The following is a 27,183-nucleotide window of genomic DNA, read 5'->3' on the forward strand; positions in this document are numbered from 1 at the left end:
AACATATACACACACAAAGTGCTGGCAGAGCTCAGCAGGTCAGGCAGCATCTGTGGAATGAATAAATTGTGGAGGTTTCAGGCCAAGGCCCTCATCAGGGCTGGGAAGGAAGGGGGAAGTTACCGGAATACAGAGGTGGGGGAGGGAAAGGAGGGAAAGTAGGTGATGGGTGGGAGAGGGAGGTGAAGTAAGAATCTGTCTGGTGATCAGTGGGAAAGGCAAAGCACTCGAAGAAAGAACCTGATAGGAGAGGAGACTAGGTCACGGGAGAAAGGGAAGGCAGAGGACCACTAGGGGCCTAGCTCATGAATCTGCGTTACTACAAATAACTGCATAAATACAACTGGGAGAAGTAGAAACTAGAATCTTTGCTGTTGGTTCACCATCTGGGGTTTTGAAGCTTGAGATTTTCGTACTGGATCCTGAGACACTGTCTGACGGCTGCTCCCATCTCACCCTAGGTACTGGAGGACAACGACTATGGCCGCGCTGTGGACTGGTGGGGCCTCGGGGTGGTGATGTACGAGATGATGTGCGGCCGGCTGCCTTTCTATAACCAGGACCACGAGAAACTCTTTGAGCTGATCCTGATGGAAGAAATCCGGTTCCCTCGCACCTTGTCCCCAGAAGCTAAATTGCTCCTCTCAGGGCTCCTAAAGAAAGATCCCAAACAGAGGTAAGGGCATTGAGGGGCATGTTTCTTAAGATCCCAAATCGCAGTGTTGTAACTGTAAACGATGTCACCGGAGAGTCACGACTGGTAGATATAAAAGTCATACAAGTTTTTATTTGGGACACACACAAGCTGCAGTCTTAGGAGTCACTCGTGAGAGAGAGAGGGGGGGGGGGCTTCCCAACCCAACATTACATTACATTTTTATATGTTAAAGATCCTAGATAACAGGACAATTTCTAAAATTACAATGCACTCATAATACTTTTGAGTTTCATGTAATTTTTCGAACATTTGGGTCTTCTCACCAACACAGTCAAAATGAGTGTTAATTACCGTGGTCTCTGAGTCATATTCATGCAGTGGCGTGTTGATTGCATTCATGCATATGCAGACATGTGGTCAGTTGGATGTTTCCTGTTCTGAGCTGCATTTTAAATTTAATCTATAATCCATATTCAGATCTGAAGGTTGGTCGCTGTTGAGATTAGTATTTGCTATGCACCCCAACTCCAGAATATACCCTAACAACAGCTCATTCACACCACCCCAGCACTCCAGTGTCGAGTCGTAGACTTTCTCCCAAGGACTCCCTTTCATTCTGTCTGCCGTCTTTTGTTTCAAGTAGCATTAAATGCACAATACAGGCCTCCCCCAGCTTATTCATGCCTGGCTTGTGTATAACCATTGGGTGGCAGGGTGGAGATGCGTCTCTACCAAAGGAGGTGTAAGACGCTCCTTTCCTCCGCTAGCCTGCAGGTCACCCTTGGGCAAGGTGTAGCTCCTGGCCAGGTGGACAATCTCTGAAGAGTATTGATAGTGGCTGGGGTCACCCGTCTTGTGAAGACACTGCCCAGAAGATGATGATGGCAAACCATGTGAGACCATGATCATCTTCGCTAATAGACATAATGATGATGTATAGCCCACACATTAGGTACGGATTAGTAGCATAGGGGTTAGCATGATACTTCTTCCCATGGCTGCTTGGTTTCCTCCACAATTGAGGGTTGGTGGGTTAATTGGTCGCATGAGCTCATTGGGCCTGATGGGCTTGTTATTGTTGCAAAATCTCTAAATAAAAGTAGAAGCATTTGGGAGACTGGCAGTCTTATTTGCTGGTTGTTATGGGGCTGCCGGCACCTGCTGTATGGGTTCTCTTGTTGTGAGCTGTTCCTCTTGCCCTATTTCAGTGAAATGAAACCTAAGGGGGATTGTTCCATGTCGCAGAGTTAAAAAGTTCAGCCTGCATTGTAATAATTCAAAGCAAATCTATTAACAAAGTACATACAGTGCATTCCTGAACGTACCTCATCTTTTTTTTTTCTTTGCCTGCTACTGAATAACAAATACTCCTGTGCTTCCAGAAGTTTCACTGCACCACTGGCAACTATGCTATCAGCCCAGTCCTTTGCAAACACTGTCATCCGTAGCACTTCAACGTTAATCCTATCGTCCACTCCTGAGGAACATTCCACCACTGGCGGCCGAAGCTTCATCTGCCAATCCTTAAAAGAGTCTGCAATTCCCTCCGTGAGCCACTCTATCTGCAAATAAACAATTGGTCGCCTGCCTTAATTTCCTGATGTGACTTGTGACGTCTCAAAGCTCTCCTTTTTGTTGATTTACCTATCCATCTACCCGCATCCCATCCCGTCCTGATGAGGTTCTTCTGGCCCTTCGAGCCAACCTGCCCAGCAACCTGTGATTTCAACCCTAGGCTAATCACGGGACAAGTTACAATGACCACGTAACCTACTAACCGTACGTCTTTGAAATGTGGGAGGAAGCCAGTGGACCTGGAGAAAACCATGGGGAGAATGTATCGATGGCGCCAGAGTTAAGCTCCGATCTCCAACAGCCCGAGCTGTGATAGCGTCACGCTGTCCTCTACGTTACTGTGGCGCCCACAGGTCATATTGGAGCAGACCTTCTCGGGTCACGTCAGAGCAGACCCGATGGGCTGAATAGCTTAGTTCTGCTTTTGTGAGTTATGGTCTAGTTTCCTACTTTGGGGAGGGAGGGAACATCGACTCAGACTATGAGGCCGGCGCCGGGCATTTTCATGCCTTACAAGGCGCAAGTTGGAAGTCTGTGTGGCGCCCCACACAGACATGAGAGCAATGTGTGGTTAAGTGCCTTGCTCAAGGACACAAACATGCAGCCACAGCTGAGGCTGAAACTAGCGACCTTCAGATCACTAGGCGAACACCTTAACCACTTGGCCACGTGCCCAACACACTTTAGACTTGATATAAATAAGCCGTTTATGACGTTGGTCTCACTGAACCCTGATCCCATTGCTCAGGATGATGAATAGCTTCCTTCTGTTCATTCAGGGACAGCTTTAAGTATTAGTGTCAGCTGACTAAGGACCTCAAGATGTGTTATGGGAGAAGGGCGAGTGACCATTTGAGTTGGCAGATGTAAAATTGGAAATGGATCAAACCTGATATTGTGAGGCCTCTGACGGTCAGAGTTGACCATGGATGTTGTGTCCTAGCTGCCCAGATACGCAAGCCTGGGCAGTACGATATGGAGAGCAAGCTGTTGCCCATACGGCAAGCTCCCCCTCCGCACGCAGCTGATGAACCCAAAGGAACGGCAGAGACCGATGCAGTTTGGCACTGGCAGCGTCACAGGAGTTGTCAGTCAGCGTTGAACTCAATGTAGGGCTGCCTTAGGGACTCCAGCTCCGGATTTTACCCTTGGGGTTTACTCCTGAAGCCTTCCCCATGAATGGGTACAGTCGCCAGGCGGCGGAGCTTTGAGATCGGAGTTTTCTTTGTCCTAGATGATCTGCCAACCATGCCTGAGGAGACCCGTCTGCCCAAAGCGACTGGTTTTCAGGTGTCTGTAACCTGCCGTTGCCCCTTCTCCTGTCAGTAAAGCACTTCCATCGGGCCTAGCAGCTAAACCAGACGAGAAGGCCAGGAGCTGGACCCGGTTGTCAGAGGCTACTTGAGACTCATGCCATTGGGAGCTTGTCGCCAGTGCCTCCCCCTTCCCCGGCCATCACCACCTCAAGGAACCAATCAAAGCTGATGTATGTGGAAGAGGATTCTAGGACGCTGTTGACCTGTAGCGCCACAGTAGTGTAGTTGTTAGCGCAACACTATTGCAGATCACGGCGTTGTAGGTCAGAATTCAATTCTGGTGCCACCTGTAAGGACTCTATGCACAGTCGCATGGGTTTTCTCTGAGTGGTCTGGTTTCCTCCCACAGTCCAAAGATCTACTGGTTAGTAGGTAACTGGTCATTGCAAATTATCCCATGATCAGGCTAAATAAGTTTTGGGTTTCTGGGGGCGTGGCTTGAAGGACTAGAGGGAGTGTTCCACGCTGTATCTCAGTGTATGACATCATTTTACACTGCATCATATAACCTGGACGATCGTGGTCTTTCCACTTCTTTTCTACAGAAGTGGTTTGCCATTGCTGCCTTCTGGGCAGTGTCTTTACAAGGTGACCCCAGCCATTATCAATACTCTTCAGAGATTGCCTGGTGTCAGTGGTCGCATAACCAGGACTTGTGATATGCATCAGCTGCTTGTACGACCATCCACCACCTGCCCCCATGGCTTCTCGTGACCCTGATCGGGGTGGGAGTGAGGGTGGGGGGTGGGGGTTGTGCTAAGCAAATGCTACACCTTGCCCACAGGTGACCTGCAGATTAGCGGAGGGAAGGAGCGCCTTACGCCTCCTTTTACAAAGACATATCCCCACCCCGCCAGCCCTCTTCAGCCTCTCAATAAATTTATAAATAAATAGATACTGTGTGACCTGAACGGTCCGTTAATTGTTCTCGTACTGCTTTGGGTTCTCTTGGTACCCAGTGGGTCCCAGTGAAATGGTCCAGATGAGGTCAGTGAATGTCCGAGGGAAGAATCTCCACACACATCAACGCCCATTGACTGGAAGTTTTCCTGCTGCCCTTTCGGGCTCCCAAGCTGGGCTGGTACTTCGTCCCAAAGTAGCCTGCTCTGCTGAATGAACAGTCCCACCCAGCCTGGAGGGATGCGGTTTGTCAACTCAGCTGTCGGGTGTCTGGTCACTGGGCCGTTGGACAGCAAGATGAAGGGAGGCAGTTCTACGGGGGTGGCTGAGCCCAATTTTGGTGTATTTGCACAGAGCTGGTGGAAGTACCGACTGTCTTCCCTCAGCACCATCAGCCTTGTAGTGTCAGCATCGTAGAGTCAGAAGCAGGTCCTTCAGCCCACTGGCCATCAACAAGGGGTCATTTCGAAGGGGATATGCCAGCACAGGTGGTGCATGCAGGCTGGATTTCTACATTTAAGGGACGTTTGGATAGGTACACGGATAGGGCTATAAGTCGATGGCAGGAAGCAGTTTAGATGGTTCAGCATGGACCAGATGGGCCAAAGGGCCTTTTTCTCTGTTGTAATTCTCTGTGACTCCGGTAGTTTATTTATACACAGGGGGTGGCGATGGAGGCAGCAAGAGCCGTTAGGAAGGCACGTGAGTGTAAGGGAAGTGAAAGGATGTGTACACGGTGTCGGCAGGGGGGATGTGGGGACAAGCGGCTGCTGAGCTCATGTGTGGTAAGTGCGGATGGGTGTAGTCTTTTGCGATTGAGGGTTCCGGAGTTACCCAACTGGACATGGGAAGAGGGATTTAGTTCAGTGGGTTATTTAATTGGTTTGGCCCATCATGGTATGCCGAAGGCCCTGTTCCTGCGCTCTACTGTTTCTATAGGTACATTTAATGTATACAATATACCTCCTGAAATTCTTTTTCTTCACAAACATCCATGTTCCCATTTATACTAATCCTACGCAAATCTCTTTATTCTCAACTCACCTCCTCGCATTCCACCTCTCTGGTGATGATTTGTAGCCGACCAACCCACACGTCCTTAGGGCTTGGGAGGGAGCCACACCGTCCGGGGAGGATATGGAAACTCCCTCCGATCACACCTTGTCGTATGATCCCAACAGTGCACTTGCTCGACCAATCGAGTCAGTCACACGGCCGTGGGTCCACACACAGGGCGAAATGAGATGCATCCTTTGGAATGGATGTGACGGGGACATTGGGGGGGGGGTGGTGTTGGCTGAGGTCAGATGTGGTAAGTGAAATGGGTGTGCTTCTCTGCAATTGGGGGTTCTGCAGTTGTCCAACTGGACACGAGGGGGGTAGAGGGTGCAATACTGTGTAAGTGTTAGGCACATGTATATCTGGGACTTGCACAGCCCTGTAGCTGGTTGGGCCGATGTATGGATTGAGTTACTGATGTTTTCTTTCCCCTCACCCCCAGGTTGGGCGGGGGTCCAGAGGACGCGAAGGAAGTGATGCACCACAAGTTTTTCGTTTCTGTTAATTGGCAGGATGTCGTGGAGAAGCGGGTGAGGGTCCGAAGTCATTCGCAGCTCACTTATTGCTGAGCAAAGACGAGACGGGGGGTGGGCATGGCTGGTTGGGGCAACCTGAATGGGATCTTTCTCAACGGTCTGTCAGACTGACGGGTCACACCAAACTCTTGGCACTGCCTTGGATTTCCAGGCAACGCGCGCGCCTCTGCTTGAAGCTCAGGCTTGATTAATGAAACCTTGCAAACAACGTTGGGGTTGATTGCTGACCATGGATACTGCCTGGCCTGGGGAGGGGAGGATAGAGGGGGCCCCCGTTCAGTCTGAGTCCTGCGTCAGTGCTACTTGGTATGCAGGTGTCGCTAAATGGGTCTCTCAAAATGTGTGGAGAGACCCAGTGGGAGGGGTTGTACAGTAAGTGGGTCCTACTCCATTCTGTGGGGATGACCATAGGACATGGGAACCGAATTGGGCCATTCGCCCCGAGGTGTTTGCTTTGCCATTTGATCATGACTGACCCATTCCTCCCTCAACCCCATTCTCCTGCCTTCTGCCTGTAACTTTTCATGCCCTTACTCATCAAGAATCTGTCAACGTCTGCCTTAAACGTACCCAATGACTTGGCTGCCATAGCTATCTGTGGCAACAAATTCCACAGATTCATTGCCCCCTGACTAAAGAAGTTCCTCCTCATCTCTGTTCCAAACAGACTTCAATCTATTGAGTTTGTGCCCTCTGGTTCTGGACTCCTTACTATAGAAAACATCCTGTCCACATCCACTCTGTCGAGCCTTTTCAACATTTGACAGGGTTCAATGAGATCCCCCCTCATTTTCCATCAAACGCTCCTCATATGACGAGCCTTTCATTCGCAGAGTCATTTTGTGCGAACCTCCTCTGAATCCCCTCTAATGACAGCACGTCAGTGCTCAGATAAGGGGCCCAAAGCTGCTCTCAGTGCTCCCATGAGGCCTCGCCAGTGCTTTATAAAAGCCTCAGCATTACATCCTTGCTTTTATATTCTAGTCCTCCAGAAACTGATGCTTGTGGTTACTGCCCAAGGAACTGGAGAAGTGCTACCTGAGGGCTTGGTTCTGATCACTGCTGGCTTTATAGACCAGGAGAAGTTTGGGTGGTGTGAGGGTTTCACAAACACTGGGCTAATGACCCCTGTTCTCCATTAACTCTCTCTGTTCCAGCTTGTGCCACCTTTCAAACCCCAGGTTTCCTCGGAGACAGATACGCGATACTTCGATGATGAGTTCACAGCAGAGACGATAACAGTCACCCCTCCAGATAAGTGTGAGTAACTTGTCTGCGAGGACTGCTTTGAACATTCTCAGAATCGGGTTTAACATCACTGGCATATGTCATGACATTTATTGTTTCACAGCAGTAGTACAGAACAAACCCTTAAAATAAATAAATAAAGTAGACACGCACGCGCTCAGAAATCTGGTGGCAGAGGGGAAGAAGCTGTTTCTGAAATGTTGAGTGTGCATCTTCAGGCTTCTGTACCTCCTTCCTGATGGTAGTAATCAGCTGGACCACCAAGCAGAAAACTTACTGAGACATTAATGTCTTACTAAACCATCAGCTAGGTTACATTTGAAATATTTTGCACAGTTCTGGTTGCCTCATTATAGGAAAGATTTGGAGACTTTGAAAATGTTTACCAGGATTATGAGTGTATTAGCCATAAGATTCAGAGTACATTTATTATCAACGAATGTATAAATTATACAGTCTTGAGATTAGTTTGCTTAACAGGCAGTCTCAAAGCAAGGAACCAAAATAACTCAATCTTTAAAAAAAAAGACCAACCCCCTGTGCCCACAGAGAAAGAGCAAAAAAAAACAAATCATGCAAACAACAAGCAAGCAAGGTGAAGTAGGACAAAACTAGATTGTTTTTCCGAGGAGTTGGATGCTGGATGATAGAAGTTCATAAAATTGAGGCATATACCAGTCTTTATCCCAAATCTGTGAGGGAATAACTTGCATGTGATTGGGGAAAAGTTTGAAGAAAGTTTACAGTATTAGGTGCCTGGAGCACTTACAGTTACAAGAAAAAATGTTTATGAGCCCTTTGCAATTACCTGGTTTTCTGCATTAATTATTCTTAAAATGTGGTCTGATCTTCATCTAAATCACAATAATAGACAAACACAATCTGCCTAAGTTAATAACACACAAACAATTGTAGTACTTCGCGTCCATCATTTAAACAATCACAGTCTAGGTACAAAAGAGTATGTGAACCCCTGGGGTAATGCCTTCTATAAAAGCTATTTGGAGTCGGGTGTTCCAATCAATCAGATGAGATTGGACGTGTGGACTGTAGAGTTGACCTGCCCTATTTATATAAAAAAAGACGCACAAAGTCAGGTTACTGAGAGAGCCTGCTCTTCTCAAGAAAGATCTGTTTATGTGCACCATGCCGCGATCAAAACAACTTTCAGAAGACCTTAGAAGAATTGTAGAGATGCACAAAGCTGGAAAAGGCTGCAGAAGCATCTCCAAAGACCTGAGTATTCATCAGTCCACAGTAAGAGAAACTGTCTACAAATGGAGGAAATTCAGTACTGTTGATACTCTCGCTAGGAGTGGGTGTCCTGCAAAGATCACATCAAGAGCACAACGTGCAATGTTGAAGGAGGTGGATAAGGGTAACAGCAAAAGACCTGCAGAAATCTCTAGATCTTGCTAAAGTCGCTGCTCATCTGTCCACTATAAGAAAAACACTGGGCACGAATGGACAGAAGGACAAGGACACCACGGAGGAAACCACTGCTCTCCAAAATAGACATTGCTGCACGTCTCAAGTTTTCAAGGACCATCTGATGTTCACAGTGCTTCTGGGATAATGTTCTGTGGACAGACGGGACAGAAGTTGAACTTTTTGGCAGAAATGCACGTTGCTGTGTTTGGAGTTAAAAGGGCACTGCAGACCAACACCAAAACCTCACCATGTGAAGCACGGTGGAAGGAGCATCACGGTTTGGGGGTGCTTTGCTGCCTCAGGGCCTGGACAGTTTGCAATCGTTGAAGGAACAATGAATTCAAAATTGTATCAAGACATCTTACAGAAGAAGAAAAATCACAAGAGAAAATCTGCAGGTGCTGGAAATCCGAGCAAGACACACAAAATGCTGGAGGAACTCAGCAGGCCAGGCAGCATCTATGGAGGTAAAAAGTACAGTCAACATTTCGGGCCAAAACCCTCAGGGTAGCAGTCTGTCAACTGAAACTTAATAGAAGTTGGGTGATGCAACAAGACGATGATCTGAAATACAAGATAAACTCAACAACAGAATGGTTTTTAAAAAAAAAAAGAAAATTTGTGTTTTGGAATGGCCAAGTCAGAGTCCAGACCTTAACCCAATTGAAATACTGTGGTATGACTGAAGAAGGATGTTCATGCAAGATATTCCAGAAATAGATGGCACGATGCAGCGTGCGGAGCCCCTCTGGTGAAATGATATCGTATTTGTTAAATAGGGGCCGTGCACAATTCTGATTTGATGGAGATGCCTGTGAGAAGCACGGAGGAACATCTGGAGAAACTTCTGAAATGCCTGGTTCGCTGCCGCTGCTACTGTGTGATCGAGAATCTCCAAAGGGAAGGCCCCAAAATCCTCGGCTTTGCCTGCTGCTGGCGGCCGGGGCCGGGGTCGAAGCGTTCGGCAGAGATGGTGCTCAGTACTCGGTGTCGGAGGGCTGGTCGGAGCTCGAAGTTTTTGGACGACTCAGAGTTGGACTGTGGTCGGGCGTGGCAGGGAGAGTTTTCTTCTTTCTCCTCTCTGCGTGAGATGTGGAACTTTCGAGAGACTTCGAACTTTTTAACCGTGCTCATGGCCTTTTCTTCATCAAGTTACGGTATTGCTTGCACTGTTGTAATTATATGTTATAATTATGTGGTTTTTGTCAGTTTTTCAGTCTTGGTCTGTCCTGTGTTTCCGTGATATCACACCGGATGAATATTGTATCATTTCTTAATGCATGCATTACTAAATGACAATAAAAGATGACTGCGTGTCCTCGTAACCTAATCTAAAATACTGATGAACTGAAACAGTTTTGTATGGAGGAATGGTCTAAAATTCCTCCTCGCCATTGTGCAAGTCTGATCTGCAGCTACAGAAATCATTTGGTGGAAGTTATTGCTGTACAAGGGGGTCACACCAGTTACTGAAAGCAAAGTTCACATACTTTTTCCAACAGATACGTGTAAAATGGGACCATTTTTCTCAATAAATAAATGAACAAGTTTTTTGTGCTATTTATTTAATTGGGTTCTTATCTAGTTTTAGGACTCGAGTGAAGATCTGATCACATTTTAGATCATATTTATGCAGAGAGAGACAATTCTACAAGGTTCACAAACTTTCTAGCAGCACTGTACTCTGGAGGTGGTGGACGAGAGCAATGTTAGAGGCATTTGGATGTGAACAGGTGGGGGGCAGAGGGTGCTTCACGTAGGTAGCAAGCTTGCAGCCTGCAGAGCCAGCCCTGCTCATGGATTGCCCTCTTCTTGCTGACCTCTGAACCCTCTTCCTCTCCTGCAGTCAACCTGGACCTGATGGAGAGCGATCAGAAAGCGCACTTCCCCCAGTTCTCCTACTCGGCGAGCGTACGCGAATAAAGCCTGCGACAGTACCAAGCGAAAAGCCCAGGACTTCCTCCTCCTGATCCTGGAGAAGGCAAACGCATCATGATCCCAAAACTCCAGCTTTCCCAACGTCCGCCTGCAGCTGCCACCTCGGGGATCGCAGGAGCACCGGCGCCGCTGTACGGGGACTTCCCAGCAGTACAACTTTTATTCTAGAAATGGTTTTTATATATGTGTGTGTGTGTGTGAGTGTGTGTGTGTGTATATATATATATATATATATAAATATATATATATATATATATATATATATAAAACATACTGGCAGTCTTTCTTCCACTGCTGTTTGAGCGTCAGTTTGGGCATGTTCGTGCAGATTTTCAAGTGAAACTGTACAGCGAGGTCAGGCCTCCGCGGAGTGGGGGTGCACGGACCACCCGCGAGGGCGCCGGGCTGCGTAATACTGCTATTCTACATTTACACTTTGTTCCTTCGAGGACGGACACACACACACAGACACACAACCCATTGAGGTGCTAGTGGGGGACAGTGCTAGTGCTCTGACTCCCATTCCTGGGGCAGGCGGAAGGGACGGTGCTAATGGTGGGGAGGGACTTCCTGGGCGTTTTTGCAGTTTATTTTGGTCAGCAGAGGACGACGGTGATTGTGGGCTCGGATGGCGAACTCCCTTGCTCTGCTTTTGCTGGTGCGGCCAATTGTGTTTCCACAGCTGAGTTTTTGTGGGGGCCGGTTGGGAGAGGGAACCTCGGCCAGGCAGTCCACCTCCTCGGGTTATGGCGTCTGTTCGATTGTCTAGTTGACACTGTAGCACAGCCCAGCTGGTCGAAGGGAGTGTCCCAACTTTGCACAACAACCTGCTTCCCGTGGCTTTGCCGAGCTTAACCCAGAGCAGCCACCCCCTACTCCACGCAAACGTGGCGGTTAGCACTGTGCTGTTACAGCTCGGAGTTCAAATCCGATGTCCGTTGTAAAGAGTCTACATCCTTCCCGTAGAACGTGTGGGCTCCCTCCAGGTGCCCCAGTTTCCTCCCGCAGTCCAAAGACGTAACAGCTAGTAGGTTAATTGGCCACTGTAAATTGTCCTGGGTTGAATCGGGGGATTATGGAAGAGCCGACTCGACTCTGTATCTCTGTAAATGAATAACTCCAATCCCCTGCCCAGCGGTCCACTGGTGACGTGGAGTTGGGGAGAGGAGCAGGTGGAATTGTGCTGGGTTTCTTGCTGTGGCTGGCAACTGCTCTGACTGGGCTGTTGGTCCTGGTGCCTCCACAGTACAGGCAGGGAGTTCCCACTTCTTCATCATTTTCCTCTCCCCGCACTGCCTGACCGATCTGCGCACGCGAGCACCTGTGGATCAGTAACTCCTGATTCTGAGTTCCACCATCCAGTCCAACCAGTCAGCTGTGAGACCGTAGAACTGGCCCTCTGTGCCTACGCTGTCTACGGTGTGTGATGTGATGAGCTAGCATCGCCGCCACAGATCACAAAGCCGTGTTTGTCTCCAGCACATCAGATGCAGTTTTCACTTCTGCCCTGGTTTGTCTTCCCAAAGTGCCCCTCCGTTACTGTGACTAATCTCACTCTATGGTGTGACCCTGGGCACCATAAGCAATGAAAACTTCCTCATTAGCCCGTTCGAATCATCCAAGTCCCTGCACAATCCTCCTTCAACCTTCCTTAAAGTGTGGACGCACTTGCGTGTTGAAATGTACTGTAGATCAGTACACTGTCCTTAAAGTACAGCACCAGAATTAGGCCATTTGGCCCATCGAGTCTGCTCCACCATTTCATCATAGCTGGTCCATTTTCCCACTCGGCCCCAATCTCCTGCCTTCTCCCCGTATCCCTTCATTCCCCGACCAGTCAAGAATCAATCCTCTGCCTTAAATGTATGCAAGGACTTGGCCTCCACAGCCACCTGTGACAACAAATTCCACAGATTCACCACTCTCTGGCTAAAGATATTCCTCCTCGTCTCCGTTCTAAAAGGGTACCCCTCTATTCTAAGGCAGTGTCTTCTGGCCACCACTCGTCACGTCCACTCTTTCAAGACCTTTCAATATTCAGAGGGTTTCAATGAGATGCCCTCCCCATTCTTCTGAGTTCTAGTGACTACAGTAGCATTCCAACGCTCTTCATAAGACAAGTTGTTCAATGCTGGAATCGTATTCGTGAACCTCCTTTCTAAGATGAGGGGCCCAGACCTGATCTCAATCCTCCAAGTGAGGCCTCACCAGTGGCCATTGTCAAAACTCGTTCACTTGCTCACGCCACGCTTTTAAGCCAAAGTTGCTTCAAACAGCAAAGAAACTCTGAACTTGTTGGTAGGCTTAATATTACTAGTATTTAAATCTAAAACTTGAAATTAATGTGAAATTTCCCCTCTGCCCACTCATTAGCTTCTAGGGAGCAAGCTTCACCCTTGCTGTCTCGGCAAGGCAGAGAGCTCTAGCTGCTGAATCTCTGACCTTTACTAAGCCCTCTTTCTCTGGCTGTTTACCAAGTAAACCTTTCCTGTCTTTCCCCACACCCTGCTGCGTCACACGTGCAGATCCCAGACAGTGTCAGCCAGCGCGAGCGCTTTCCCTTCCCGCACCCCAGAACATGCTAACCCGCCTGTTCTTGGGGCAGTAGGAACGGAGGGGTAGGTGGTCGGAAGGTGTGTGAAGTTCTCTCCCCGTTTGTTTTCCGAACAGACTAGCAGAAACATTTTAATACAAGAATCCCCGAAGCTCTTGCGGTGGAACACCTAGCCTTACGAGTGTGGTGTGCTTTACCCACAGTTACCCCACTAGAATTAAACCTCTTGGCAGGTCAGTAGTTGCTGTTTAGAGGCTTCCTGCCCTGCTGGCAGGGGAACACCCAGTTTGGGAAGGTTTTCTTTTCCCTGCAATTTTTGTAAATGCCCCAGGATGGAAAATAAGTTTATATGTAAACAACAGAGCCATCCCTTCAGTGTGGCAGCAGAGGCGTGTACGCTTGTATGTTTATCTGTTTGAAGGATGTTGCGGTTCACCTTGAAGGGGAATTCAAGGAACGTCTGTGATTAAAATCCCAGCCGGGGCTGTCGCTCTCCGATTGGCTCCTGCGACGTCTGGCACCACTCAACCGCGAAGCACCAGGTTGTCTCTCTGCCGTCCTCGGAAAGAAAACTTTTAGCTCTCGATTCGTATTCGTCTCTTAAGACGGCAGCAGAATTTGCTTTGGGGGGGTGTGTGTGTGTTTGGGGGAGGGAGGAGGGAGGAGGGAATTTTTTATGCTGTTGTGAAGTTTTCAACGCCAAGCATTTTCAGCATTACAGCCCCGTTACCGTGAGGCGGAGAATCGGCTGAGGGCTGGAGTGGGTCGGGATTATGTGATGTTAGTTTAGCTGCAGGATAGTAAATATGTAGGGACTTATTCAGATGTTAATTTTGTCCTGTGTTAGGTACAGATCAATATTTATTGAAGGTACTGTATTGACAACAATCAGGTCAAGAGTGTTAAGGTGGATTTCTTTTTTTTAAACTGAGTGCATTTGGTACATGTGTTCATGATTGGGGGCGAGCTCGAGGGAAGAGAGGTCATCTCTACCAATAAAATTCAGCTCTGTGTCAACTCGTGAGATGCAGTCCCATCGAGTCTCCCCGGTTTTCACAGATGTACATTGTGAATATATCAAACCCAAGCAACAGCTCTTGCTTGGGGTTCGATCTTTCCCCACATTCAATTGTCCTTTTTACCTCTTTCTTTTCTCCATTTAAAGAGAACCTTCCTGTGTGTGTTATGTTTCAGTTGCCTCTCACTCTTGTTACCAGAATACAGTCCTGGCATTTAAACGCCGATCGTGTGGTCGCACGGGGTGCACCCCTAGGTTCCCCAAGCAGGGAGCTCGTATTGACCTGAGCTATACCTGTGCCGCTGCTCGCAGTGACGGCTCTGACTGCACTGACTCGTCTCTAGGACCCAGCCGGAGTGGGTACACGACTGAGCTAGAGTCCCAGAAGGCCCCCAAAATGGGGTCCACAGGCCCCTTGCTTAGTGGTATCGGTCCATAGTATGAAGAGAGTTGGGAACCCCACAAGAGGAAATCTTGCAGACGCTGGGAATCCAAGCCCCCCACACTGGAGGAACTCAGCAGGTCAGACAGCATCTGTGGGGAAAAGAGTAAATAGTGGACGCTTCGGGCCGAGCTGTGGGTCACGAAGAAGGGTCTCGGCCCGAAACGTCGACTTCATTCGTTTCCGCAGATGCTGCCTGGCCTGCTGAGTTCCCCCAGCGTTTCGTGTGTGAGTGCGACACACAGCTGGTTTGGGGAGCCCTGCCAGTGCTGCGGGTCTGAGAGGTTGCCCCCGTTTGACCCATCGGTGTACAAAAGGCACAGTCGCAGCCTGGTGCTCACTAGATGCCATCGTATTCCTGTCAGTCTCTGGAATGTGGCATTTTTGAAGACTCGGGTGATGATTAACAACTTTGAAGAATATTGAGCCCCGGTCTGGGAAGCAGAAGGGTTTTGTTTCCCTTTTTTTTAGTGTTTTAAAATTTGTTTTGTGTTTTTTTTTGGAGCTTTTGTAAATATAATCGTTAGTAATGTAGAGAAAGTATAGATAAAACAATGCTTCTTAAATCGAAATGTAATTCAGAAGCATCCGATTGGGTAATAGATGATCCTGACCCGGGGGTGGGGAGGGGGGGCTCCTCCGTACCAGGTGTACAGTGCCCAGTATAAACTGATGTCAGCCCTCGTCTCAAGCTGAGCACATTTTCAATGTCGCCCCTCATTTCAGGATTGCCTGCAAGGTTCATTCGTTCACCTCTGAAACCCCTCTTTCTTCTCATGTTGTCTTTGTCCGTTTTATGTGTTTCGAGGCTCTTTAAGATTCACGATGATTTGCCTTATTTGTAAACCCCCTCTTTCAGGTATTCACATATCCTTGCTGTGTGAGTGACTCCACTTTCTGCTGACTAGATGAGACCACCCCCCCCACCCCCCATCCAGCAAGAATCCAGTGCCATGACCTGGAGTGGGGTCCCGTCACCCCTAGTTACCACAGAGAGGCACAACACTGATGGTCTTGAAGTGCACTCTAGAGTTTAACAGGGCCACTGGCAAAGGTTTTGAAAATAATCACATTAAGTGTTACAGTTGGTAAAGTTACCACCTCAGTCCAGCCAACCTATTGCTCCCGCACACACCATTAGCCTCCTCTCCCTCGTTTCTCCCCTCACTTTGTGCCTTACAACTGTGGCCCTTTTCCAGTTCCAGTGCTGATTTGAGATTCTTTGAGGCCCTGGGCCGTGGATCAGGCCTGGTGTGGGGACAGTCCACACCCTCCCAAAGGGTAATTTGGCCAAAGCTGAGTGCTGCTTTCCTGAGATCACAGTGCCCCCAGGTGGAGGAATGTTGCCCCTACAGGATGGCTCCGGAAATCCCGGGTTCGAGCTTTGTACCAGGCGGTGGCTCACACTCCCTCTCGACGCTGGCACCGCTCCCTTCCCACGAGCTCTGGCTGTCAACAGCAACTAACCACGAGAGATCGCTGTGCCTCCTCTGGAAGGAGAGATGTGGCAACCTCTTCCCACTCGCACAGTCTCCTTGCCAAGGCTGGAGGGTGGGCAGTGCCTGCTTGTGTGTATTTTTCCCCTGTGGGAGGGGACCGGGCATCTGGGACCATGCTTCCTCGTCCCGTTTGTGCCCCCTTCACTGCCGAGCCAGAGGGTTCATACTCCGAGCTGAACACCCTGTGATCACTCTTGCATGGAATATGTGTGCTGTTTGTTGCCTGAGCTCCTCGGCACTTTGCTGGGGCAGTGACCCCCCCGGTGAACGTAGCAGGGCAGCTGCCACATGGTGAATATCACAGGTTGCAATTTGCCCAATGCCTCCCTCGGCCATCGTGTTCTCCCCCTTCCCCAGTAATTAACCGCACCCACCCCGAGCTCGCTCGCTCCCCATCTACAGCTCGTGGCTGCTGCCTGTCCCACATGTAACGCGACTGCAACCCGTCCTCCAGCCGCACTGTACAGATCCATTGTAAACACAACGTGTGGACGTGTTGCACTGAAGGGGGAGACGAACCCCATTGCTCCCACTAGCATTGTTCGCCTCTCCATCGTTTCTCCCCTCCCTGTGTGTGTGTGTGTTACAACTGTGTGGCCTTCCGTTACTGGGTAGCGGAGAACCCATGGGGTCAGGGTGTCAGGTTATCTTCAGTCGCTGGAGATCAGTGTCGATGTAAGACCCCCCCCCCCCCCGGCACAAGCGGCCTGCCCCTCCCCTCATTGTTCTGCCTGCCTCTGTTCGTGTATTTGTACAGCTGCCTATTCTTACTGTGTTTTCACCACTCTCTCTGCTTTGGCCTTTATTTTCTCTCTTCTCTCCCCCCCCCCACTATAAAATCCCTACGCACCCAAAACCTGTGCTTTTGGGTGCATTTCGAATCATGAAAAAGTAATCCTGAGCAACGTGGACTTGTGAACTGTTCCTCCCATTTAACTTTGTTTTTATCACGAGCTCTCTGCTCACCGTTATTTTTTAACCTCCCGTGCAAAGTCTGGTTTCCTCATCTGGGGGGTGCCATGTCCTGACAGGAGGGTGCCCCCACCCCCTACTCAACGCAACCTGTTGAGACGTTTGGGCAGGAACAGAATCCCAGGTTTCCTGCATCGATCTGCCTTAAAGGAAAAAGGGACAGAACTGGGTGCGAAGGGACAGAACTGGGTGCGAAGGCACAGAAAGAAAAAGTTGTAAGGTCTGGAGTAAACTTTATCAAAATGAGTGTCATTATATTCTTTTTTTTTGCTATCCCACGACGAAATTGTTTTATAGTAAACACAAAAGTGAATTCTCTTGAGCTGGTTCCTGAATACATTTCTCAGACGCGCAGCTCATTAAATTATGTTTAAAATGTACAAAAAAAGACCAGATACCCAACAAAACTCAATGTAAAATTTGTCTGAATGCTATGAATTTTAAATAAAAAAAGTGAATTTTAACAGGCTCTCACTTCTTCCATCGCCTACGAAGTCTGTCTCTTGTTGTGTTGAATCTGCAAACTTTCCCAGCTGTTTGGGACTTGGAGGGTGGTGCTGACACTCGAGTGGCTGTCTGTCTACAGATCAGTCATCTCCACTGCCATTCATATCTGCACCTGCAACAATCCCCACTTCAGAATCAGAATCGGGTTTAATGTCAAACAAGAGCAAATCTGCAGATGTTGGAAATCAAAGGATCTCTCTCTCTCTCTCTCTCTCTCTCTCTCTCACACACACACACACACACACACACACACACACACACACACACACACTCACTCACTCACTCACTCACTCACTCACTCACCAAAAGTAGTGAGGTGGTGTTCGTGAGTTCAATGTCTGTTCAGGAATCAGATGGCAGAGGGGAAGCTATTCCTAAAATGTTGAGTGTGTGTCTTCAGGCTCCTGTACCTCCTCCCTGATGGTAGCAATGAGAAGAGGGCATGTTCTGGGTGATGGGGGTCCTTGATGATGGACGCTGCCTTTCTGAGGCATCGCTCCTTGAAGATGTCCTGGATACTACGGAGGCTACTGCCCATGATGGAGCTGAACAAGTTTAGAACTCTCTGCAGCTTGCTTCGATCCTGTGCAGTAGCTCCACCTCCCCCTCTGCCCCATACTGCAGCTGGACTCTGTAAATGCCTTCAACACCTTTGCCAATGCATGTACCTGAATGCTTTTGGCATTGTCCGGTGCTACTCTGGGCACTGTCCGGTGCCACGCTGGGCACTGTCCGGTGCTACTCTGGGCACTGTCCGGTGCCATGCTGGGCACTGTCCGGTGCTACTCTGGGCACTGTCCGGTGCCACGCTGGGCACTGTCCGGTGCTACGCTGGATGTTGAGCTAAGCCACCTCCACCACCCAAGAGGCTGGAGTCATAAGAAGCCAATGAGCCAAACAAGGCACTGGCACTTGTTGGCAGAGCTCTGTGCCACCTCTCCGAGAATAAGGGTGAGCTTTCAAGCTCTCTCTCTGCCAACAAGCAATGAATTGGTATGCCTCCCCCCACATCTGCTGAGATCGGGTCATTCAGGTTCAGCACCCATTCAACCCTCAACAAACAAATTCCTAAATTCCTACACTGAACAAACTCTGCATAATTTGTATAACACAAGTAAAAGTAGCAACAATATTGGTGCTAGTTGAGGGAAATAGTCTGAGATAGAATTAGAGCCGCGCAGTGGCGTGGTGGTCAGCACAACGCTTTACAGTACCAGGTTCAATTCCCGACACTGCCTGTACGTCCTCATGACCACGTAGGTTTCCTCCGGGTGCTCTGGTTTCCTCAAAGATGTACTGGTTGGTAGGTTAAGGGGCCCTTTTCTGACTGGCTGCCAGTGGTTAGTGATGTTCCATGGGGGTCTGTGTTGGGACAGATTCTTTTTACATTATATGTCAATGATTTGAGTGATGGAATTGATGGCTTTGTTGCAAAGTCTGCAAGCAATTGAAGGTAGGTGGACAGGCAGAGTTTTGAGGAAGTAGGCTACAGAAGGACTTAAGACAGATTGGAGAAGTGGCAGATGGAATAGTGTCGGGAAGTGTATGGTCATGCACTCTAGTAGAAGAAATAAAAGGGTCGACTATTTTCTAAGTGGATAGAAAATACAAAAAACTGAGATGCAAAAGGACTTGGAAGGATTCCTAAAGGTTAATTTGCAGGTTGAGCCTTTGGTGAGGAAGGCAAATGCAATGTTAGCATTCATTTGAAGAGGACTAGAATATAAAAGCAAGGATATAATGTTGAAATTTTAAGAAGCACCGGTGAGACCTCACTTGGAGTATTACGAGCAGGTTTGGGCACCCTATCTTCAATAGGATGTGATGAAACAGGAGAGGGTTCAAAGGAGATTTGTGAAAATGATTCCAGGATTGAATGTCTTGTCATATGAAGAATGTTTGATGGCTCTGGGTCTGTACTCACTGGAATTCAGAAGAATGAGGAGTGACCTCATTGAAACCTATCGAATGGTGAAAGGCCTCGATAGAGTGGAGAGGATGTTTACTGAGGTAGAAGAGTCTAAGACCAGAGGGCACAGCCTCAGAATAGAGGGGCATCCTTTTAGAACAGAAATGAGGAGGAATTTCTTTAGCCAGAGGATGGTGAATCTGTGGAATTCTTTGCCATAGGCAGCTGTGGAGGCGAAGTCTTTATGTGTATTTAAGGCAGTGTTTGATAGATTATTGATTGGTCGGGGCATGAAGGGTTACGGGGAGAAGGCAGGAGATTGGGGCTGAGAGGAAAATTGGATCAGCCGTGACGAAATGGTGGAGCGGACTTGAAGGGCCGAATGGCCTAATTCTGTCCCTATTATCGTGGGGTCTTAATTGGTCATTGTGAATTGTCCTGTGATTGGGCTCAGATTAAATCGGGGATTGCTGAGTGCACTGCTTGAAGGGCCTATTCTGCGCTGTAACTCAGTAAATAAATTAGGGATATTTCAGTCCGCTTCAAGAACCTGAGGGCAGTGGGGAAGCATTTCCCTGTGGCAATACAACAGCTGTCGGCAGTGTGGAGGATCAGTGAGATTTTGACGTCCGTGTCCATAGGACGCGGAAAGCTGCTGCAAAGGTTGACAGTGTTGTTAAGGAGGTGTATGGTGTGTTGGCATTCATCAGCCGTGGGACTGAGTTCAAGAGCCGTGAGGTAATGTTACAGCAAAATAAGACCTTTGGTCAGACCCCACTTGGAGTACTGTGCTCAGTTCTGGTCACCTCACTACAGGAAGGATGTGGATACTATAGAGAGTGCAGAGGAGATTTACAAGGATGTTGCCTGGATCGGGGAGCATGCCTTATGAGAATAGGTTGAGTGAACTTGGCCTTTTCTCCTTGGAGTGACGGAGGATGAGAGGTGACCTGATAGAGGTGTATAAGACGATGAGAGGCATTGATCGTGTGGATAGTCAGAGGCTTGAAATGGCTAACACGAGGGGGCATAGTTTTAAGGTGCTTTGAAGCAGGTACGGGGGGATGTCAGGGGTAAGTTTTTCACACAGAGAGTGGTGAGTGTGTGGAATGCACTGCTAGCATTGGTAGTGGAGGTGGATACAATAGGGTCTTTTAAGAGACTCTTAGGTACATGGAGCTTAGAAAAATAGAGGGCAATACGGTAGGAAAATTCTAGGCAATTTCTAGAGTAGGTTACATGGTCAGCACAACATTGTGGGCGGAAGGGCTGCCGTAACAGCTGGGTAGAAACTTTCCCTCCGCAGACGCTGCCTGACCTGCTGAGTTGCTCCAGCATCTTGTGCGTTGCTCCGCATTCCAGCATCAAGATTCCAGTCTCCCGGAAAAGCTGGCAGATGTGCTACCGATGGCCTGGAGGACGGCCGTCTGGTGGGGAGACGCAGCCACCAGAGGGCAGTGCGGGCCCACGGTTGCAGCCGATGGATTTTTTTTTTGAGCTCTGCAATGAGTTTGATACATATAACCCTCCACGTGGGAAGTCTGTTGGGGCTGCCCACTGTATCTGCTGCTCCTCTGCGTTGGCGAGACCCGACGTAGATTGGGGGACCGTTTGGCGAGCACCTAAGCTCCATCCACAAAAAGTGAAATTTCTCGGTGGCCGACCATTTTAATTCCAATTCCCATTCTGACATGTCGGCCCACGGCCTCCTCTACGGCCACGATGAGGCCACACTCAGGTTGGAGGAGCAACACCTCCTATTTCATCCAGACAACCTCCAACCTGATGGCATGAACATAGATTTCTCCAACTTCTGGTAATTTTTCCACCCCTCCTCCTCCCCTCTTCTGTTCTCCTCTCAGGCCTCTGGCCTCTTCTCCTCACCTGCCCATCACCTCCCCCTTGAGCCCCTCCATCCCTTTCTCCCATGGTCCACTCTCCTCTCCTATCAGATTCCTCCTTCTTCAGCCCTTTGCCTTTTCCACCCATCACCTCCCAGCTTCTTACTTCATTCCCCCTCCCACCCCTCACCCACCTGGCTCCACCTATCACCTTCGAGCTTGTACTGCTTCCCTCCTCTCCTCCCGCCAAATTCTTATTCCAGCCTCTTCTCCCCTTTTCTCTCCAGTCCTGAAGAAGAGTCTCGGCTTGACTGTTTATTCCTTTCCATCGATGCTGGCCGACCTGCTGAGTTCCTCCAGCATTTTGTGTGTTTGTTGCTCCGGATTTCCAGCATCTGCCAAATCTCTTGAGTTTCCAATACTTGGAGCTGGCTTGGCGCTTATCGAAGAGTACGTTGTGCGGTATACGAGTCCTTGCAAGAACATAACAGCCAAGAAGTCGCCGTGGTGAATCTGTTGGAATGCTGGGCAACCGGGAATATCTCGGAGAGGGCGTAGCAGAAGTTTCCCAGGCAGAAGCCGATTGTGGAAGCTGCCGTGGTTCTCTGAGGGAGCACAAAGGAGATTAAATAACGTTCACAGTCAGGAAGCAGAAATCGTCTCCAGTGGCTTCGGGAGAGGATAAGCAGAGGAAGTGGACTTAAGGCAATATATTCACGGAATAGGAATGTGCAAAGGAAGAGACATCTCCCTGGGTTTGAGGTTAGGGATTCTGGGCTGTGTATACAGATTCAAGATCAACGCTACAGAGTGGGAGGGGGAAGGCTCCCTCAAAGGTCAAAGTAAACTTGCTATCGAAGTACATCTGTGTCACTATGTACAACCCAGATATTCATTCTTGCAGACATTCACAGTAAATACAAGAAACACAATAGAATCAATGAAAGACTGCAGACAACAGGATGGACAGACAGCGAATGCGTAAAAGGCAGTAAATGATGCAAATGCAGATCTAGAAAGAATAATAATAATTAAGTAAGCAATAAATATCGAGAACGTGAGATGAAAGGTACTTGAAAGTGGGTCCGGCGGTCGTGGGAACATTCCAGTGATGGGGCAAGTGAAGTTATCCCCTCTGGTTCGAGAGCCTGATGGTTGAGGGGTAATAACTGGTCCTGAACCTGGTGGTGCGGGTCCTGAGGCTCCTGTACCTTCCTGGTGGCAGCAGTGAGAAGAGAGCATGGCCTGGATTACATTGCTCAGCACCCTCCTTGATCTAAGAAATTACTGTCCGTGAGAAGGTAGAGCCCACGCTGGGGGTGCGAACGGAGGTGGAGGAAGAATTGTAGGTCTCACAGCACAGGAACTGGCCCTTTCATCCGTTATATCCACAGCGACCCATCTGCTACCCATCTACACAGACTCTGCACCTTGACAATTCAAGTGTTTTATTATTGCCTCCAGCACCGAGATACTGAGTGTGGAGATACGTCTCTACCCAAGGAGGTGTGAGACCCTCCTTCCCTCCGCTAGTCTGCAGGTCACCCTTGGACAAGGTGTAGCACCTGCTTAGCCCCCCTGATCAGGGTCACGTGAATCCACGAGAGCAGGTGGTGGATGTTCGTACGAGCAGCCGGTGCAGATCACAAGTGCTGGTTATGCAACCACTGACACCAGGCAGACAATCTCTGAAGAGTATTGATAATTGCTGGGGTCACCCATCCTGTAAAGACACTGGCCAGAAGAAGGCGATGGCAAACCACTTCTGGAGAAAAATCTGCCAAGAACAATCACAGTCATGGAAAGACCGTGATCGCCCACATCATACAGCACGGCGCATAATGATGATGTCATATGACATGGAGCATGATGATCATGCACCAAGAAACAGTGAAAAGCTTTTGTTTTGTGCTCCATCCATCGGGATCGTTCCACGTACACACACCTCGGGGCTGACCGGAAGGAAAGTGGAAACATAATGCAGGATAGAGTGCCGCAGTCAGAGAGGAATCAGGCTTATGAGGGGTGATCGATAAGTTCGTGGCCCAGGGTCGAAGGAGTCAATTTTAGAAAACCTAGCACAGTTATTTTTCAACATAGTCCCCTCCTACATTTACACACTTAGTCCAGCAGTCGTGGAGCATACGGATCTTGGACCTCCAGAAAGTGTCCACAGCAGGGGTGATTGATAAGTAGGAGATGAGTTATACAGCTCTCGTTACATGCACGTGCAGTTCGACTCTGAGTGAAAATGCAGAAAGTTTGAAGTTAATAACTCATCCCCTTCTACCTTAGGACACAAACTTATCACTCACCCCTGCTGTGGACAATTTTTGGAGGTCCAAGATCCGTATGCTCCACGACCGCTGGACTAAGTGTGTAAATGTAGGAGGGGACTATGTTGAAAAATAAATGTGCTAGGTTTTCTAAAATTGACTCCTTCTACGTTAGGCCACGAACTTATCGATCACCCCTCGTATTATCACTGACACATGTCAGGAAATTCATTCTTTTGTAGCAACACAAGGCTTTAAGAATATACCATAAAATCGCATCATTGTCATTATGCGCTGTGCTGTATGACGAGGCCTCCAGGAGGACCACAACCTCGCTGTGGTTTGGAAGCTTGCGTGCCTCGGTGACCCAGACAGCCACGATGCCTGGAGTCAGGTCACCCAGCTCAAACAGGTCAAAGGGTAGAGGCCAGGTTAGGAGTGGTCCTCCAGGTTTGGGGGGGTCAGCTCAGGGCTAACAACCCTGAATGGTAAAACAGGATTGTTATGGAAACAGCAGTGAAGAATCCTTCTACATCTGAGTGTGACGGTATTCCTGAGTCTCCACCCGGGACTTGCCTGACTGACAGTGAAAACCGAGAGGAAGCTGCTGACATGATAAACACCACCAAGACCATGAGCCTCTGGAAGAAGCTCACCTGAGGCTCTACAGAGAAGATGGCCAAGGCCAGGCAGAGATGGAGGACCTTCATTGCTGCCCTCAATCCCAGCACCGTAACGGTATGACGTGGGTGATCACGGTCTTTCCACGACCATGATTGTTTTTGGCAAATTTTTCCACAGAAGTGGTTTGCCATCGCCGCCTTCTGGGCAGTGTCTTCACAAGACGGGTGGCCCCAGCCATTATCAATACTCTTCAGAGATTGTCTGCCTGGCGTCGGTGGTCGCATAACCAGGACTTGTGATCCGCACCGGCTGCTCGTACGACCGTCCACCACCAGCTCTCATGGCTTCACATGACCCTGATCAGGGGGCTAAGCAGGTGCTACACCTTGTCCAAGGGTGACCTGCAGGCCAGCGGAGGGAAGGAGCACCTTACACCTCCTTTGGCAGAGACGCATCTCTACCCCACCACCCTAACAGTACAGTACAAGACATTAAAAACATAGAACATAGAATAGTACAGCACATTACAGGCCCTTCGGCCCACAATGTTGTGCCAACCCTCAAACCCTGCCTCCCATATAACTCCCCCACCTTAAATTCCTCCATATACCTGTCTAGTAGTCTCTTAAACTTCACTAGTGTATCTTCCTCCACCACTGACTCAGGCAGTGCATTCCACGCACCAACCACTCTCTGAGCAAAAAACATTCCTCTAATATCCCCCTTGAACTTCCCACCCCTTACCTTAAAACCATGTCCTCTTGTATTGAGCAGTGGTGCCCTGGGGAAGAGGCGCTGGCTATCCACTCTATCTATTCCTCTTATTATCTTGTACACCTCTATCATGTCTCCTCTCATCCTCCTTCTCACCAAAGAGTAAAGCCCTAGCTCCCTTAATCTCTGATCATAATGCATACTCTCTAAACCAGGCAGCATCCTGGTAAATCTCCTCTGTACCTTTCCATAATATACCAAATATACCATAAGTTGCAATGATAAATAGATAGATAGGTACTGTGGGAGAGGAATTGTGAGGTGGGGTTCGTGGACCGTTGAGAAATCTGATGGCGGAGGGCAAGAAGCTGTTCCTGTAACGTGGAGTGTGGGTCTACAGGCCTCTCCAGCTCTTCCCTGGTGGTAGCCATGAGAAGAGAGAATGGCCTGGGTGGTGTGAGTCCTCAACAATGGACACTGTCAGAGAGACGGTGGAATGAGCATCGGAAATTAAGATGCCGTAACAACGTAGATCACTCATCTCAGTAATTACTAAATGTGAGAATCTTTGCCTGCACCACCCCCCCCCCCCCGGGCAGTGAGTTCCGGATTCCAGCCGCCCCCCTGGGGCAGAGTTTCTCCTCAGATATACCGTGGAGAGCATTCTAACTGTCTTCGTGGGGGGCAGGGGGTGGGAATGAGCTGCAGAGCTGTGACCTCGGCCAGCTCCATCAGGAGCACTGGTCTCCCCGGCAACCAGGACTTCTTCGAACGGCCATGCCCCAAAAGAGGCAGCATCCTTCATTAAGGACCCCCACCACCCAGGACATGCTCTCTTCTCACTGCTACCATCAGGGAGGGGGTACAGGAGCCTGAAGGCACACACTCAGCGATTCAAGAACAGCTTCTTCCCCTCTGCCATCAGAAATCCGAATGGACATTGAACCCTGAACACTACCTTAGTACTTTCCCCTCTTTTAAAAAAAAATTGCTTATTTCCCTTTTTTACACTGCTTATTTAATAAATGTTTATTGCAATTTATAGTTTTTATTATTATGAATTGCATTGTACTGCTGCCGTAAAGTTAACAAATTTCACGTCATATCCGGTGATGTTAAACTTGATTCTGACTCCGATTCTTGTCCAAACTTCTCGAACCCACATCTGTCAGCAGCTCGTTTCACACCTGAGCAACCCTCTGAGGGAAGTACTTGTACTTTATGATCAAAATGAAGTTTATTCAGAGTTATATAGAAGAAAAAACGTTTACAATAGCAATCCTGAGTGAAGAATTTCCCCCTGAATATCCAGCCAGTCCATCTGCCTGCTCACGCAAACGCTGGCTCGTATGCACCCCCCACCACCCCTTCCCACCATAATCTCCTCCGGTCTCGGTAACCGGATGTGAAGATCTTCCTGTCTGCTCTCTCCGGTGACTCCAGAGGAGGGAAGCTTCACTCAACTTCACTCAGCCCGTCACTGAACTGTTCCCATAACCGATGCACTCGCGTCCTGACGAAGGGTTCCGGCCCGAAACGTCGACCGATCGTTTCCACGGACGCTGCCCGACCTGCTGAGCTCCTGCAGCGTGTTGGGAGTGTCACACTCACTTTCAGGGACTCTTCATCTCATATTCTCGATATTTATTTCTTATTAATTTATTATTATTGTTATTTTACAATATAGGCCCAGAGCATATTGAATCAGCAGGGCCCGTGTCCCAGATCAAGAAACGACCCGAGTTTTCAGCCGATTTATACGCCAGGCCAGATTGAAAAGGCCGGTTGTCAGGACCGGAGGCGAGGGTTGGGCAGCTCCTGCTCCCTAATCCGCGATTTTTACTCAGGACTGATGCTGTGGCCTGCTTCTGCTCCTGCTCCAGCCGCTGGTGATGCCTGGCCTCGCGTCTGTGGGCTCACTTTCGCTCTTTGCGTGATTTGTGCTTTTTTTTTCCCCCCTCTCGCTGCCCATTGGCTGTTTGGCGGTCTCCTTTTTTCAAGTGGATTCCTCTGGGTTTCCTTGTTTCGTGGCTGCCGGTAAGCAGCGGAATCTCAAGGTGGTATAATGTATACATACTTTCATAATAAATCTACTTTGAACTTTATTGTTATTACTTCCCTTTTGTATTTGCAGAGTTTGTTGTCTCGTGTGCACCGGTTCTTTGT

The 27,183-nt window shown here is 48.8% G+C and overlaps 1 protein-coding gene across 1 annotated transcript in view; it reads left to right on the top strand.

Annotated features, from left to right (window-relative positions):
- The window catches only part of LOC134352648 (RAC-beta serine/threonine-protein kinase), a 151,672-nt gene extending 140,778 nt beyond the window's left edge, over nucleotides 1-10,894 (top strand). Inside the window, exons 12-15 of the mRNA XM_063059982.1 lie at nucleotides 462-676; nucleotides 5,951-6,038; nucleotides 7,202-7,304; nucleotides 10,570-10,894. Coding sequence (XP_062916052.1) covers nucleotides 462-676; nucleotides 5,951-6,038; nucleotides 7,202-7,304; nucleotides 10,570-10,646 — 483 coding nt within the window. The 3' untranslated portion in view covers nucleotides 10,647-10,894. The remainder of the gene's footprint in view (nucleotides 1-461; nucleotides 677-5,950; nucleotides 6,039-7,201; nucleotides 7,305-10,569) is intronic.
- The last annotated feature ends 16,289 nt before the right edge of the window (nucleotides 10,895-27,183 follow it).

Source organism: Mobula hypostoma, chromosome 10, assembly GCF_963921235.1.
Source record: "Mobula hypostoma chromosome 10, sMobHyp1.1, whole genome shotgun sequence".
NCBI classification, from domain to species: domain Eukaryota; kingdom Metazoa; phylum Chordata; class Chondrichthyes; order Myliobatiformes; family Myliobatidae; genus Mobula; species Mobula hypostoma.